Below are 16,110 nucleotides of genomic sequence, written 5' to 3'. Positions count from 1 at the left end.
CCAGTACACATGAGCGCATTAGTCCAGTACACATGAGATCATTAGTCCAGTACACATGAGCGCATTAGTCCAGTACACATGAGCGCATTAGTCCAGTACACATGAGCGCATTGGTCCAGTACACACGAGATCATTGGTCCAGTACACATGAGACATGAGATGAGATCATTATTCCAGTACACATGAGACACGAGATGAGATCATTAGTCCAGTACACATGACATCATTAGTCCAGTACACATGAGACACGAGATGAGATCATTAGTCCAGTACACATGACATCATTAGTCCAGTACACATGAGACACGAGATGAGATCTTTAGTCCAGTACACATGACATCATTAGTCCAGTACACATGAGACACGAGATGAGATCATTATTCCAATACACATGAGACACGAGATGAGATCATTAGTCCAGTACACATGACATCATTAGTCCAGTACACATGAGACACGAGATGAGATCTTTAGTCCAGTACACACGAGATCATTGGTCCAGTACACATGAGACATGAGATGAGATCATTATTCCAGTACACATGAGACATGAGATGAGATCATTATTCCGCTACACATGAGATCATTAGTCCTGTACACATGAGACACGAGATGAGATATTTAGTCCAGTACACATGACATCATTAGTCCAGTACACATGAGCGCATTAGTCCAGTACACATGAGCGCATTAGTCCAGTACACATGAGATCATTAGTCCAGTACACATGAGCGCATTAGTCCAGTACACATGAGCGCATTAGTCCAGTACACATGAGGTACACATGAGCGCATTAGTCCAGTACACATGAGCGCATTGGTCCAGTACACACGAGATCATTGGTCCAGTACACATGAGACATGAGATGAGATCATTATTCCAGTACACATGAGACACGAGATGAGATCATTAGTCCAGTACACATGACATCATTAGTCCAGTACACATGAGACACGAGATGAGATCATTAGTCCAGTACACATGACATCATTAGTCCAGTACACATGAGACACGAGATGAGATCTTTTGTCCAGTACACATGACATCATTAGTCCAGTACACATGAGACACGAGATGAGATCATTATTCCAATACACATGAGACACGAGATGAGATCATTAGTCCAGTACACATGACATCATTAGTCCAGTACACATGAGACACGAGATGAGATCTTTAGTCCAGTACACATGACATCATTAGTCCAGTACACATGAGACACGAGATGAGATCATTATTCCAATACACATGAGACACGAGATGAGATCATTAGTCCAGTACACATGAGACACGAGATGAGATCATTAGTCCAGTACACATGAGTGCATTCTTCCAGTACACATGAGACACAAGATGAGATCATTAGACCAGTACACATGAGATCATTGGTCCAGTACACACGAGACATGAGATGAGATCATTATTCCAGTACACATGAGACACGAGATGAGATCATTATTCCAATACACATGAGACACGAGATGAGATCATTAGTCCAGTACACATGACATCATTAGTCCAGTACACATGAGACACGAGATGAGATCTTTAGTCCAGTACACACGAGATCATTGGTCCAGTACACATGAGACATGAGATGAGATCATTATTCCAGTACACATGAGACATGAGATGAGATCATTATTCCGCTACACATGAGATCATTAGTCCTGTACACATGAGACACGAGATGAGATATTTAGTCCAGTACACATGACATCATTAGTCCAGTACACATGAGCGCATTAGTCCAGTACACATGAGCGCATTAGTCCAGTACACATGAGATCATTAGTCCAGTACACATGAGCGCATTAGTCCAGTACACATGAGCGCATTAGTCCAGTACACATGAGGTACACATGAGCGCATTAGTCCAGTACACATGAGCGCATTGGTCCAGTACACACGAGATCATTGGTCCAGTACACATGAGACATGAGATGAGATCATTATTCCAGTACACATGAGACACGAGATGAGATCATTAGTCCAGTACACATGACATCATTAGTCCAGTACACATGAGACACGAGATGAGATCATTAGTCCAGTACACATGACATCATTAGTCCAGTACACATGAGACACGAGATGAGATCTTTAGTCCAGTACACATGACATCATTAGTCCAGTACACATGAGACACGAGATGAGATCATTATTCCAATACACATGAGACACGAGATGAGATCATTAGTCCAGTACACATGACATCATTAGTCCAGTACACATGAGACACGAGATGAGATCTTTAGTCCAGTACACATGACATCATTAGTCCAGTACACATGAGACACGAGATGAGATCATTATTCCAATACACATGAGACACGAGATGAGATCATTAGTCCAGTACACATGAGACACGAGATGAGATCATTAGTCCAGTACACATGAGTGCATTCTTCCAGTACACATGAGACACAAGATGAGATCATTAGACCAGTACACATGAGATCATTGGTCCAGTACACACGAGACATGAGATGAGATCATTATTCCAGTACACATGAGACATGAGATGAGATATTTAGTCCAGTACACATGAGACACAAGATGAGATCATTAGTCCAGTACACACGAGATCATTGGTCCAGTACACATTGAGACATGAGATGAGATCATTATTCCAGTACACATGAGACATGAGATGAGATCATTATTCCACTACACATGAGATCATTAGTCCTGTACACATGAGACACGAGATGAGATATTTAGTCCAGTACACATGACATCATTAGTCCAGTACACATGAGACACGAGATGAGATCATTAGTCCAGTACACATGAGACACGAGATGAGATCATTATTCCAGTACACATGAGACACGAGATGAGATCATTAGTCCAGTACACATGAGCGCATTAGTCCAGTACACACGAGATCATTGGTCCAGTATACATGAGACACAAGATGATATCATTGGTCCTGTACACATGAGACACGAGATAAGATATTTAGTCCAGTACACATGACATCATTAGTCCAGTACACAGGAGACACGAGATGAGATCATTGTTCCAGTACACATGAGACACGAGATGAGATCATTAGTCCAGTACACATGAGACACGAGATGAGATCATTAGTCCAGTACACATGAGACACGAGATGAGATCATTAGTCCAGTACACATGAGCGCATTAGTCCAGTACACACGAGATCATTGGTCCAGTACACATGAGACACAAGATGATATCATTGGTCCAGTACACATGAGACACGAGATGAGATCATTAGTCCAGTACACACGAGATCATTGGTCCAGTACACATGAGACATGAGATGAGATCATTATTCCAGTACACATGAGACATGAGATGAGATCATTAGTCCAGTACACATGAGACACGAGATGAGATCATTAGTCCAGTACACATGAGCGCATTAGTCCAGTACACACGAGATCATTGGTCCAGTACACATGAGACACAAGATGATATCATTGGTCCAGTACACATGAGACACGAGATGAGATCATTAGTCCAGTACACACGAGATCATTGGTCCAGTACACATGAGACATGAGATGAGATCATTATTCCAGTACACATGAGACATGAGATGAGATATTTAGTCCAGTACACATGAGACACGAGATGAGATCATTAGTCCAGTACACACAAGATCATTGGTCCAGTACACGAGACATGAGATGAGATCATTATTCCAGTACACATGAGACATGAGATAAGATCATTATTCCAGTACACATGAGCTCATTAGTCCTGTACACATGAGACACGAGATGAGATATTTAGTCCAGTACACATGACATCATTAGTCCAGTACACATGAGACACGAGATGAGATCATTAGTTCAGTACACATGAGACACGAGATGACATCATTAGTCCAGTACACATGACATCATTAGTCCAGTACACAGGAGACACCGCTCCGCCCACACCAGTTACTGCTGCACTTCTGCAATCATGGATCTATATTGCACAGTAACAATAGCATCATCTAATAATACCTGCAGGTTCCTTCTGTAGCTTGTCACAAATGGGCACTTAGGGGGTGATTCAGCTTGCGTTAGCAGCGTTAAATTTGTGGCTTACCGAGCGGTTAATGCTGCCCACCAGGTAAGCAAATGCCGACCCCCCTTCAAATAGCGAATGCTGCATTTGCACGCGGATGATGCGTTCACTGACAAGTCCATTAAGATGCGGCCATACAGGTGAAATATCCGCCGGTGGTCTCTGACTATGGAAAAATGTTTTGCCCGCTCGCAGATAAGTCAGTCCGATCCGAGTTTTAACTGTGCCGGAGATTGCCGAACAGGGGGCGGGCTGTGACGTCATGTGATGTCAGCTGCCAGCCCCCTGTAGTCTTCGTCACGCCTGCGTTCCCATGCGGGCATAACCATGTATCCCATGAAAAGATCTCCTCTAGTGGTGGCGCCAGAGTAGCGGCTGCAACACAGTTCAAAATACAAATAGGGGAGTCGCATCAACTGCCAGTGAGTCTGTTTGGAATATCCGTTGGTGGCAGTTGTTGGGCCCCCTCCGCTGCCTAGAGGCCTCAGGCGCTCGTCATGTGATACCGCCTGATAGTGTAAGGTGCAATACAGGCTGTATATTGCATTTCAGTGTTCTAGAAATTACAGGGTCAGGGTCCATCTTTGCAGGGGATGGCGCTGGCGTCGCCAGCCGCCATCCCCCGCCAGCGCCATGGCGATGGTGAGAAGGGGACGCGCGCGCACGAGAGGCGCGCGCGTCCCCTTCCGACGGCGCTTCGATCCGTTCCCCCGGGTCCCCGCCGGCTTGCCGGCGGTAACCCGGGGTCCCCGCCGCCTGCCCGCACCCCCCCTAACCCCCCCTAACCCTGTCCGTCTCCCTGAGGCGGAGACGGACAGGGTTTTCCGTCGCGCCAGCGACTGAGACGCGCGTGCGCGTGAGACGCACGTGCGTCTCAGTCTCCTCGCTGGCGAGGCTGCTGGCGGGTCGCCAGCGCGTACGTTCTGGCGACCCGCCAGCAAGGATGGGATACATAACATACTGTACTTATATTGTGTTTTCCTCATCAAGAACTGAATCCGAATATCAATGTTACTGTAATGAACCATTTGTATTGGTTGAGCCGTTCCGTGAAGAAAGTCCTCAGTATTAAAACATATTTGTATATGGTGTGTTCATAACGTATTGCGCACTTGTAGGGCTGACCAGTAATTGTGTGTTCTCCCCGGCAGGTGTTGGCCCAGGCAGCAGTGAGAACACTCTTCTTTCCGCCATTGCTAGCGCGCTGCACACTAGCTCTGCACCAATCACAGGACAGCTGTCTGCAGCGGTGGAGAAGAACCCGTCCGTCTGGCTGAACACGTCACAACCGCTCTGCAAAGCATTTATCGTCACGGATGAGGATATCCGGTGAGTGTCTGAGGTGCATGTGTGCGGTTTGTCCCATGCGGGTCTGGACAGGTTATCGCCAGGCTTGACTATACGATGATGTGAACGGAAGAAGTCAGTGAGGCTCCTGGAAGTGTCTGACAGCGGTGCTGATCCCAATGGCCCGATTCAGACCTGATCCCTCAGCGGCTAATTATTGATACACTACGCATTCATATGGTTCGCAGTGTGCAGGCTCAAGGCAGTGCTGTGATGCTACTCTTTCTATTCACACACCTTTCCCAAGGTGATTGACAGGAAGTAGGCCTCAGGGGGGCGGAGACCGAAAGTTTAGTGGGAGTGCTAAGAAAAATGCAGGCGTGCCAGAAAAAAACGCTGGGGGTGTCTGGGGAACTGCAGGCGTGCCTGAGTGTTAGTGGAGGCTGATGCCATTATAACAGTGGCAGAGATAAATTCTTCAAAAAGCACATGAGGTGAGGGGGCCCTGCTCGTGAGAGATTGCATTCAGTTCTGAATTAACCCCCCCCCCCAAGTCTCCAACTGAAAAGGTTATTTAAACAGGTAGATCAGTTTGTTATGTCTCATTCAGCAGCACAGGTCCCAAGTCATCTGAGACAAGTGTGTTTCAGACCACCCAAAAATAATTCGCTCTTTAACCTTTTGAGTGCCAAGTGAATTTGTCAATATACGTGTGACAGTTGCCAGGCAAATATTTGTATTCATCGTAATGACCTGCAATGTTACCTTATATAGGAAATATAATCTTTTTTTACCCAACATTTCTTATTTGAATTTATAAAACAAATGTGAACGACGCTGGTATTTTTAGCGGATATTTTGCACATCGCTCGCACAGATGTTGGCACTCAAAGGGTTAAATAATTAAAGACTAAAAATAAGCAAGATGTTATTGAAGTAATTGTCAATAAAAATAAAGTTAAATACTCTCTTCTATATTTCAAAGTCAAAACATCTATTTAAAACCGTTATTACTTGCTCAGTCTTCTGCACCTTGATATATAATTAAACCTTTTTAATCTCTACAGTAAGCTTCTGTTTCCTTACCACTTCTATGTCAGTTATATATATTTTTTTTTACCATGTTTGCTTTGAATCTTACTTGAAAAAAGCTCCATATACTGTAAATAAAAATCTGAATAGAATATAGTTGCAATAGATGCCTGTCATCTGCAAGTCTTTGAATAAGGAACACAAATCTAAACTGTAATGTAATTATGGATCTAAATTTAATCCTGGTGATAAAACATTTTTTGAAGTTTCATTTACATTTAAACGACACCTCTGAAACTTTAGCGCAAAACAGAACTTTAACAAAATCTGTGTGTTCCCAGCGCAGTGAGAATATGCTGAAAGTCATTTCTGCTACAGGAGGAGTTTTGTGACTGGACCAGAATCCTGTCCCCTCCCCTTGCTGCCGTTCTGACAGATCATTGGTCATTGAATAGAGATGTGGTACATGACTGGCTAGAGATGGGCGCAGTTCGTACCGCAGCGTAAGCAGACTCCTCCTGCAGGTTTGTGTGATCCGATGCTGCGTCAGAAATACATGGTACATAGGCCGGGAAATCCACACCCATACCCTAGCCTTACCCACTCTTAGAAACGACAACGACGCTGACGAGCTCTACCGTAGGGATGGCCATCTGCATGGTCGCCATCAATGATTGCCATCGATTGCGATAGTGTAACCGACCATCGATGGTTTTAACTATCAATGTTGATCCATTTCCTTTGACTGATTGGTCCATGGACCAATCAAAACCTGGGGCAGAGCTTCACAGGTGTCAGGGCGGGGCTATGCTCTGGATGCCGGCCCATTGGGGAAAATAAAAAAAATTCAGTTATGGTTTGCCATCGATGGAGGGAAACCAACTGGTTCTCCCCCATTGATTGCAAAAGTATTCTTCATTGGCCATAAACCATTGATGATTACGAATCATCGATGGTCAATAGCCATCCCTATTCGTAAAAGTACCGAACATCAAATTGATCACTGTACTCTAGCAAAGTAATTCTGTTACTTCTAGTTTCTGGGAACAAGATGCACATTTAGTGCAAGATTGCCGCTTTTTGTAAATGACCCACCCAGGATCTTGCTCGCCCCGATAGGGGCTGTGCCAATAATGTATAAGAACACATCGGTACGCTGCAGCAGCGGTTTCCCATAGTCCTCCCTGATCTCGCAGGAGACCTAGAAACAGCCTTTCTTTTCTTATCTTAAAAGTTTTTAGCCTGCGTATACAGCCCTGTGTAATCTGCTCGGAAGCAGATGTCTTTTATGCTCCGCTGTGCAAACTGTTATGTTAGTGATCAGTCTCCTGTAGCCAGAGATTTGTGTAAGGAATCTCTGGGGCATTTGCACAGTGGTTCCCTTCCGTTGTTTCCGTACACAACGGATGGCAGATTTATACCACTTGAAGACAAAGAATCCGGCTGCGTTACATATATAAACACCAGTGGGATTGGAAAAGTTTTATGTCGGATGAGCTGAGAGTGATAATAAAGACGCTGTAAAAATGCTTTTGGGTTGAAGGTAAAAAAAAAAATCTCCCATGTGTCCTCTAAATAAAGAGATTCTGTTAAAATAAATATATATATTCCGTGTCAGCCAAAACTTCTCTCCCGAACAAGCAGCGCGTTAGCAGACTTGATGTACAAGCAGATTTTACATGCGTGTCTGAAATAATAACATATTCCGCTGTACTAATAAACACCTGGATAACAGAACCAAGGGCCTCATTCAAACTTGATCGCTGGTCTGTGTATATTTGGAGACCGGCCATAAGGCAAACTATGCCCCCCCTGCAGAATAGATTTCCCCCTGATCGCATCGCTGATTAAGCCAGGACTTATTCGGCGGTGCGGTGACAAGGATTAGAGGCCCTGCTTCCCAACGGCCGGAGAACATCCAGAAAATGCCAAATGCAGCGTAAATACAGGCTGTTTTTGCATGTAGCCCAGAAATACTGGGCAACTTTATTTTTACACTGTACTTTAAATTTCCGCTTAGACTCCCACCCCCACAAATCTATCACTCTCTGCACATGTTACGTCTGCCCCACCTGCAGTGCAGCATGGTTTTGCTCAGGTGCACAGTTACTTGCTCATTTCTGCTCAACTCCCATGCCAGCCGCCAGACCCTGGGCAACTTTACAAGCAGTGGGCGTCTGTGCCAAAAATGCATCTTAGTCGCAATACGACAAGGATGATAAAACTTGTATATTGTGTGTGCGGCTGAGTCTGTATATGGAGCAGAACAGAGCTTGTATTGGAACATTGAAGCACTTCATGTATAGATTCATAGGGGTATATGTAGTAAAGTAATGTTCATATTGTTCAGTGTGTATGCTCTATAGGGGTTATTCAGACCTGCTCTGCTAAATATCAGAGCGATCAGATATACCCCGCCCAGTCAGAGTGCCATCACGCCCCGTGCAAGCCTGCAAATTCATTAGCTGGATCGGCGATTAACTTACAAATCCATTTGCAAGCTGCTTCCATCTAATCGTTTTCCCAGTGTGCGCAGTCTGTCATACCTCCCAACTTCTGTGCTGATGAAATAGGGACAGCGTCCGAAAAGGGGGCGGACTATTCTATTAGATTGGGGGGTCTCCCAACTGCCACCCCCCGCAGCGGGACAATGCCTGACACGGGTGGCACAGCGGGACAGGACCCAAAAATCGGGACTGTCCCGCTGTAATCGTGACAGTGGGGAGGTATGGTCTGTGCGTAGCCCAGGACTTACTCAGCGGCTGTGATAGAAACAGGCTGACCGGGGCTGGAGCTGACATCACATGACTTCCCATCACACACGTGGTCACGCCCCTCAGCATGGAATGATTCCCCAGTGTGTGCAGTCTGTGTGTAGCCCAGGACTTACTCAGCAGCTGTGATAGAATCAGGCTGATCGGGGGCGGAGCTGATGTCACATGACTTCCCTCATACACCTGGCCACACCCCTCACCATATAATGATTCCCCAGTGTGTGCAGTGTGTGCGTAGCCCAGGACTTGCTCAGCAGCTGTGATAGAATCAGGCTGATCGGGGGCGGAGCTGATGTCACATGACTTCCCCTCACACACCTGGGCACGCCGCTCACCATATATTTATTCCCCAGTGTGTGCAGTCTGTGCGTAGCCCAGGACTTACTCAGCAGCTGTCATAGAAACAGACTGACCGGGACTGGAGCTGACATCACACACCCTCCACTCAAAGTCCTGGACACTCCCAAAAACCTACAGATACTACCCCCCAAACGCTGGCTTCTTGTCAACTTGCGCACAGCCCGCGATTTAAAAAAAGCAGCAGGATGGCCTTGCGAATGCGTACTACGGGCTATATGCATGTGCGGTATATCGGTAATCGCTCACTTGCAAATTTGCAGCCGTTCAATCAGGTCTGAATAACCCCCGGACAATTCTGTAAAGAAGAAAAATTAATTCGTTTGAAAATCCAAAGGTTATCCTAGCGCAGATTCTCACTATTCTGTAATCGTCGCATCCCACCAAATTGCCGCTATTAAATGACTTTATGACGTATATATTTATTATGTAATTGTTGTGGGATTCAGTCCAGCACTGCATGTAGTTATAGTCCCTGTAATCCTGGGGGTATACACTATGTAATGTATCCTGTATCACCGTTTCCTCAGGGTTACGCTTTACCCCCCGACACACCCGGGACAGTGTAAGCGCAGCCGTTTATGCAGATGCCTCGCGTGCAGGCAGATCAATCAATCAATACAATAAAGGGCAGCGATGCCAATCTCCCCTGGACATGCTGTTTCCTGTCTCTTGTGCTGCCAAGAACCCAGACGTGTCACCCAAAGTCACAGCAACCTCTGCCAGTGACTGATCTCTCTATCTGCGGCCTGTCTACACCACCGGGTTACAAATCTGTACTCAAGCCAGTCTTATGTTATTCCATGCCAGTAGGCCGAACATGTTACTTATGGGGTCATTCAAACCTGCTCGCTAAAGCTGCGTACACTTGTAGTCTAGACTCACTGGGCGCTGCGAAGGCCGTGGGAGAAGGAGGCCGCTGATGAGGTCAGAGGTCAGAGATCCTCCTGCCTAGCGGCCGGGCACCATAACACCCGAGGCCTGTAAATCACCTTGTGTACGGCCAGTGAGGGCTAGCTTTCCCATGGTCCATAAGCAGGGGGACCCCGTGTATTCGCACCGCGGACCCTGCCAATGCGCAACCTTTCGATTATTTGACTGGCTGCAAATTCCCAGCTGTCTGAATCAGGCCCCATATTGCTTGACTTTGTCTGGTTTCAGCCAATCAGCTCCTAACTGCCATGTGACAGACTGAGTTTAAAAAATGACAGGAGCTGATTGGCTACTGCATTATCACCCTCCACCTTATGACTTCAGCAGGCTTTGTACATCTGCCCCCTGTGTTATGCGCTTATTTTTCTTCTTTTACTAATCTATTACACTGATGACTGTCAAGACCAAGCCCACTGGGCCAAAGGGGACAAGGGGCCTGATTCTGGTTCACTCGCAAAAGCAAATTCTCTCTCTAATGGACAAAACCATGCTGCATTGCAGGTGGGGCAGATGTAACGCGTGCAGAGAGAGTTAGATTTGGGTGGGGTTTGTACTTTAAACCTATATCTATATTGCAGTGTAAGAATAATGCAGCCAGGATTTACCCTGCACAGAAACAAAATAACTCACCCAAATCTAACTCTCTCTGCAGCACATGTTACATCTGCCCCAACTGCAGTGCAACCTGGTTTTGTCCATTAAAGGAGGAGTTTGCTTTTGCAAACCAACCTGAATCACCCCCAATGTCTCCTGACTCGTGTTTTATTCTGTATGTTCTAGAAAACAAGAAGAGAGAGTCCAGCATGTACGGAAGACATTAGAAGAGGCTCTAATGGCCGACATCCTGGCGCGTGCTGCTGAGACCGCCAATAACACAGAGATCGCCGTCTGGACATAAATCGACCTGTCTGCTGCCATTCTCCTGGTGAGTGTAATGGTGATGTGTGCCGCCATTCTCCTGGTGAGTGTAATGGTGATGTGTGCCGCCATTCTCCTGGTGAGTGTAATGGTGATGTGTGCTGCCATTCTCCTGGAGAGTGTAATGGTGATGTGTGCCGCCATTCTCCTGGTGAGTGTAATGGTGATGTGTGCCGCCATTCTCCTGGTGAGTGTAATGGTGATGTGTGCCGCCATTCTCCTGGTGAGTATAATGGTGATGTGTGCCGCCATTCTCCTGGTGAGTGTAATGGTGATGTGTGCCGCCATTCTCCTGGTGAGTGTAATGGTGATGTGTGCCGCCATTCTCCTGGAGAGTGTAATGGTGATGTGTGCCGCCATTCTGATGGAGAGTGTAATGGTGATGTGTGCCGCCATTCTCCTAGTGAGTGTAATGGTGATGTGTGCCGCCATTCTCCTGGAGAGTTTAATGGTGATGTGTGCCGCCATTCTCCTGGAGAGTGTAATGGTGATGTGTGCTCCCATTCTCCTGGTGAGTGTAATGGTGATGTGTGCCGCCATTCTCCTGGTGAGTGTAATGGTGATGTGTGCCGCCATTCTCCTGGAGAGTGTAATGGTGATGTGTGCTCCCATTCTCCTGGTGAGTGTAATGGTGATGTGTACCGCCATTCTCCTGGAGAGTGTAATGGCGATGTGTGCCGCCATTCTCCTGGTGAGTGTAATGGTGATGTGTGCCGCCATTCTCCTGGTGAGTGTAATGGTGATGTGTGCCGCCATTCTCCTGGTGAGTGTAATGGTGATGTGTGCCGCCATTCTCCTGGTGAGTGTAATGGTGATGTGTGCCGCCATTCTCCTGGTGAGTGTAATGGTGATGTGTGCCGCCATTCTCCTGGTGAGTGTAATGGTGATGTGTGCCGCCATTCTCCTGGAGAGTGTAATGGTGATGTGTGCCGCCATTCTCCTGGTGAGTGTAATGGTGATGTGTGCCGCCATTCTCCTGGTGAGTGTAATGGTGATGTGTGCCGCCATTCTCCTGGTGAGTGTAATGGTGATGTGTGCCGCCATTCTCCTGGTGAGTGTAATGGTGATGTGTGCCGCCATTCTTCTGGTGAGTGTAATGGTGATGTGTGCCGCCATTCTCCTGGAGAGTGTAATGGTGATGTGTGCCGCCATTCTCCTGGTGAGTGTAATGGTGATGTGTGCCGCCATTCTCCTGGAGAGTGTAATGGTGATGTGTGCCGCCATTCTCCTGGTGAGTGTAATGGTGATGTGTGCCGCCATTCTCCTGGTGAGTGTAATGGTGATGTGTGCCGCCATTCTCCTGGAGAGTGTAATGGTGATGTGTGCCGCCATTCTCCTGGTGAGTGTAATGGTGATGTGTGCCGCCATTCTCCTGGAGAGTGTAATGGTGATGTGTGCCGCCATTCTCCTGGAGAGTGTAATGGTGATGTGTGCCGCCATTCTCCTGGTGAGTGTAATGGTGATGTGCGCATTGTACTGGATCTGTCCGATTCTCACCTGTATGTGACTTAATTAGAAGTCAATTCAGACCGGTTTGTTCGGGCCCCGAATTCATCCCCTTGCCTGGTATTCGTGGATCTGCGCAGGTGCATGCACTAATATATGCATGCGCAACCCCAAAAGCGAACAGCTTTGACGCGTTTCATACTCACCGAGCCATTGGCTTGAGGAGGGGAGGGAAGGGGGCAGCAGCAGGCGAACGCTGGGCATTTCCCTGCACAGATGTGGCGATGCCTGCTCGGGGTGGGCGGCTGGCTGACGTCACATGACTCGTCACCTGATGTCAGCGCCTGCCCCTTTTTGTGGCTCTGCGGGCATAATAAAGCGAACGGCAGTCGACCATCAAATTATTTTTTGGGCCAGGCGGCCTCATGCGTGGGGGGGTGTGTGCGTACACACACCCCCTTGCATGCTAGCGAGGGGATTCGTGGGGTGGAAGGGGGCATTGGGGGGCAGGAGTTCGGCGAGCGGTGCTTACCTGTTTGCTAGGCAGCGAGTATACGCAGACCAGCGATCTGGTCCGAATCAGACCCTTTGTACCTGGTAAAACCATGCTACACTGCAGGTGGGGCAGATGTAACACGTGCAGAGAGAATTAGGGCTACATTTACGAAAGCTTCTAAAAATAAAAGAAGGCGATGTTGCCAGTGGCAACCAATCACATTCTGTCTGCCAATTTGCCTGTTGCACCCTAAAGAATGATAATACGAATCTGATTGCTAGCTTGCTTAGAAGCTTTAATATATATACTACTTAGATTTGGGTGGGGAGCGTTCAAAGTTCCAACTGAAGAGTTGTAGAATATCTCAAAACCAGCAATTTACAGGATCCAAAACAGCATGGGTTTACTGGGAGAAGATCATGTCAAACAAATCTTATTGACTTTTTTGACTGGGTGACTAAAGTAATAGATCAAGGTGGGGCTGTAGATGTAGCTTATCTAGACTTTAGTAAAGCTTTTGACACTGTCCCACATCGCAGACTGTTAAATAAACTTGAAAGCTTGGGATTGGATTCTAAGATAGTTGAATGGATAAGAGCGTGGTTGCAGGACAGAAAACAGAGAGTTGTAGTAAACGGAGTACAGTCAAAGGAGGGAAAGGTTACAAGTGGAGTACCCCAGGGATCTGTACTTGGACCGGTGCTTTTTAATATCTTTATTGGTGATATTGCAAATGGAATTGAGGGTAAAATGTGCCTTTTTGCAGATGACACAAAGGTATGCAACAGGGTAGACACACCAGGAGGGGTAAAACAAATGATTGATGATCTAGGTAGATTAGAGGAATGGTCAAGAGCATGGCAACTACAGTTTAATGCCAAAAAATGCAAAATCATGCACTTGGGTTGCAAAGATCCAAAGACTAAATATAGTATAAATGGCACTATAATGGAAACTACTGAGGAAGAGAGGGATCTAGGTGTCACTATCTCAGGGGACTTAAAGGCAGGTAGGCAATGTAACAAAGCAATGAAGAAGGCAAGTCAGAGGCTTGGTTGCATAGGGAGAGGTATCAGCAGTAGAAAGAAAGAAGTAATAATGCCACTGTATAGGTCATTGGTACGACCTCATCTAGAGTATTGTGTTCAGTTCTGGAGGCCATATCTCCAGAAGGATATAAATACATTAGAGACTGTACAAAGAAGGGCAACTAAAATGGTGCATGGCCTACATCACAAAACGTACCAGGAAAGACTAAAAGCTCTTAATATGTATACTTTAGAGCAGAGAAGGGAAAGGGGGGACATGATAGAAACTTTCAAATATATCAAGGGTTTTAACAAGGTACAGGTGGGAGACATTCTTCGCAGGAAGAGGAGCAGCAGAACACGAGGACATGCACTGACACTAGAGGGAGGAAGATTCAGGGGAAATGTGAGGAAGAATTACTTCATAAAAAGAGTAGTAGATACTGTAAGTGGAATAGCCTCCCATCAGAGGTGGTAGACGCAAATACAGTAGTACAATTTATACATGCTTGGGATAAGCATATTGATATCCTTACAAAAAAATAAGGATCAAATATGGTTTGAGGTAACATGTTTAAAAAAGGGGCAGACTAGATGGGCCAAGTGGTTCTTATCTGCCGTCAAATTCTATGTTTCTATGTAAATCTAGAAAATAAATCTATCCAGTATTTGCGGGCTACATGCAAAAGCAGCCAGTATTAACCCTGCATGCCAAACCATCACACCACAGTTTTGTGCTTGTTGAATTTGTTATTCTTTACTAAAATCTTACAATATAATTTTCTATTTATTTTCTCTTCTAGGTACAATCACCGTTTAAAATAAATCCATAAAAACAAACGTCCCCGATCCCGTGGTCTTACGTTCCCCGATGAAGCACATTTATATAGGACATTTATATAGGACTTTATTTTTTTTTTGTCTATAGCAACAATCCGATGCCTTCCTAGAATTCTATTTTTGATGTACAGATCTATATTATTATTGAAAGGAAAAACCGTCTTTATTTTGTCTGCCGAATGTCTGACTTTTTTAATGTAAAGCAATATTATTATTATTTTTATTGTTATTAATCGAACGTATGTTTTAAATATCAGGAAAGAGCCAGCTGGTGTTTTGAGCACATATTTTTTATTATTATTATTGGTGTGATAAACCAATAATGTCTCTTGAATTTCTGATTGGCGTTTATAGATATTTTTCAGTTTATTTAAATCCCTTTTTATACCTCAGCTGATAGAATTGTGTACTTTTATTGCCGCATTATATTTAAATTAAAAAAAATATATATATAAAGACCTTTTAATAAGCAATGATTTTGTCCTGTGAGTTTGATCATCTTGATATATTTGGTTTGAAAAGATCTATCTATCTATCTATCTATCTATCTATCTATCTATCTATCTATCGTTCGTGCAGTTCAGAGGTAACGTAGACACAATTCAATTGTTTTTCACCAGCACTTCAGCTTGCTGTCCCTGGGGGGTGTTGAGCTGAAATGCACAACTGATTGGCTAAACCTGGCCACAAAGAGCATGATATGATCAATTGAATATCGCCCTACGATCTCCCATCATTCTAGATGTGAGATCAGGTGCAAAATAACAATTGAATACCACCCCATCTTGTAGTTGTTAACTATGATCTCTGACTATAGGTCCAATTCAGACTTGATCACACCGCTACGAATTTGCAGCGACCAGCGTTCAATGAAGTCATCGCCCCGCTAGAGTGAAGTCCCGCCTTGCAAATGAATGTAGGCTGTGCGGTTGTATGTGTACGACTGCAC

The 16,110-nt window shown here is 45.5% G+C and overlaps 1 protein-coding gene across 1 annotated transcript in view; it reads left to right on the top strand.

The window, feature by feature from the left end:
- Positions 1-15,610, top strand: part of LOC146021482 (methyl-CpG-binding domain protein 2-like) — a 74,394-nt gene extending 58,784 nt beyond the window's left edge. Inside the window, exons 5-7 of the mRNA XM_083155200.1 lie at positions 5,202-5,379; positions 11,214-11,358; positions 15,125-15,610. Coding sequence (XP_083011326.1) covers positions 5,202-5,379; positions 11,214-11,331 — 296 coding nt within the window. The 3' untranslated portion in view covers positions 11,332-11,358; positions 15,125-15,610. The remainder of the gene's footprint in view (positions 1-5,201; positions 5,380-11,213; positions 11,359-15,124) is intronic.
- The last annotated feature ends 500 nt before the right edge of the window (positions 15,611-16,110 follow it).

The sequence above is a fragment of the Crinia signifera genome, chromosome 1 (assembly GCF_055691185.1).
Source record: "Crinia signifera chromosome 1, ASM5569118v1, whole genome shotgun sequence".
NCBI lineage: Eukaryota > Metazoa > Chordata > Amphibia > Anura > Myobatrachidae > Crinia > Crinia signifera.
This window is presented reverse-complemented; position numbering and strand designations above follow the sequence as displayed.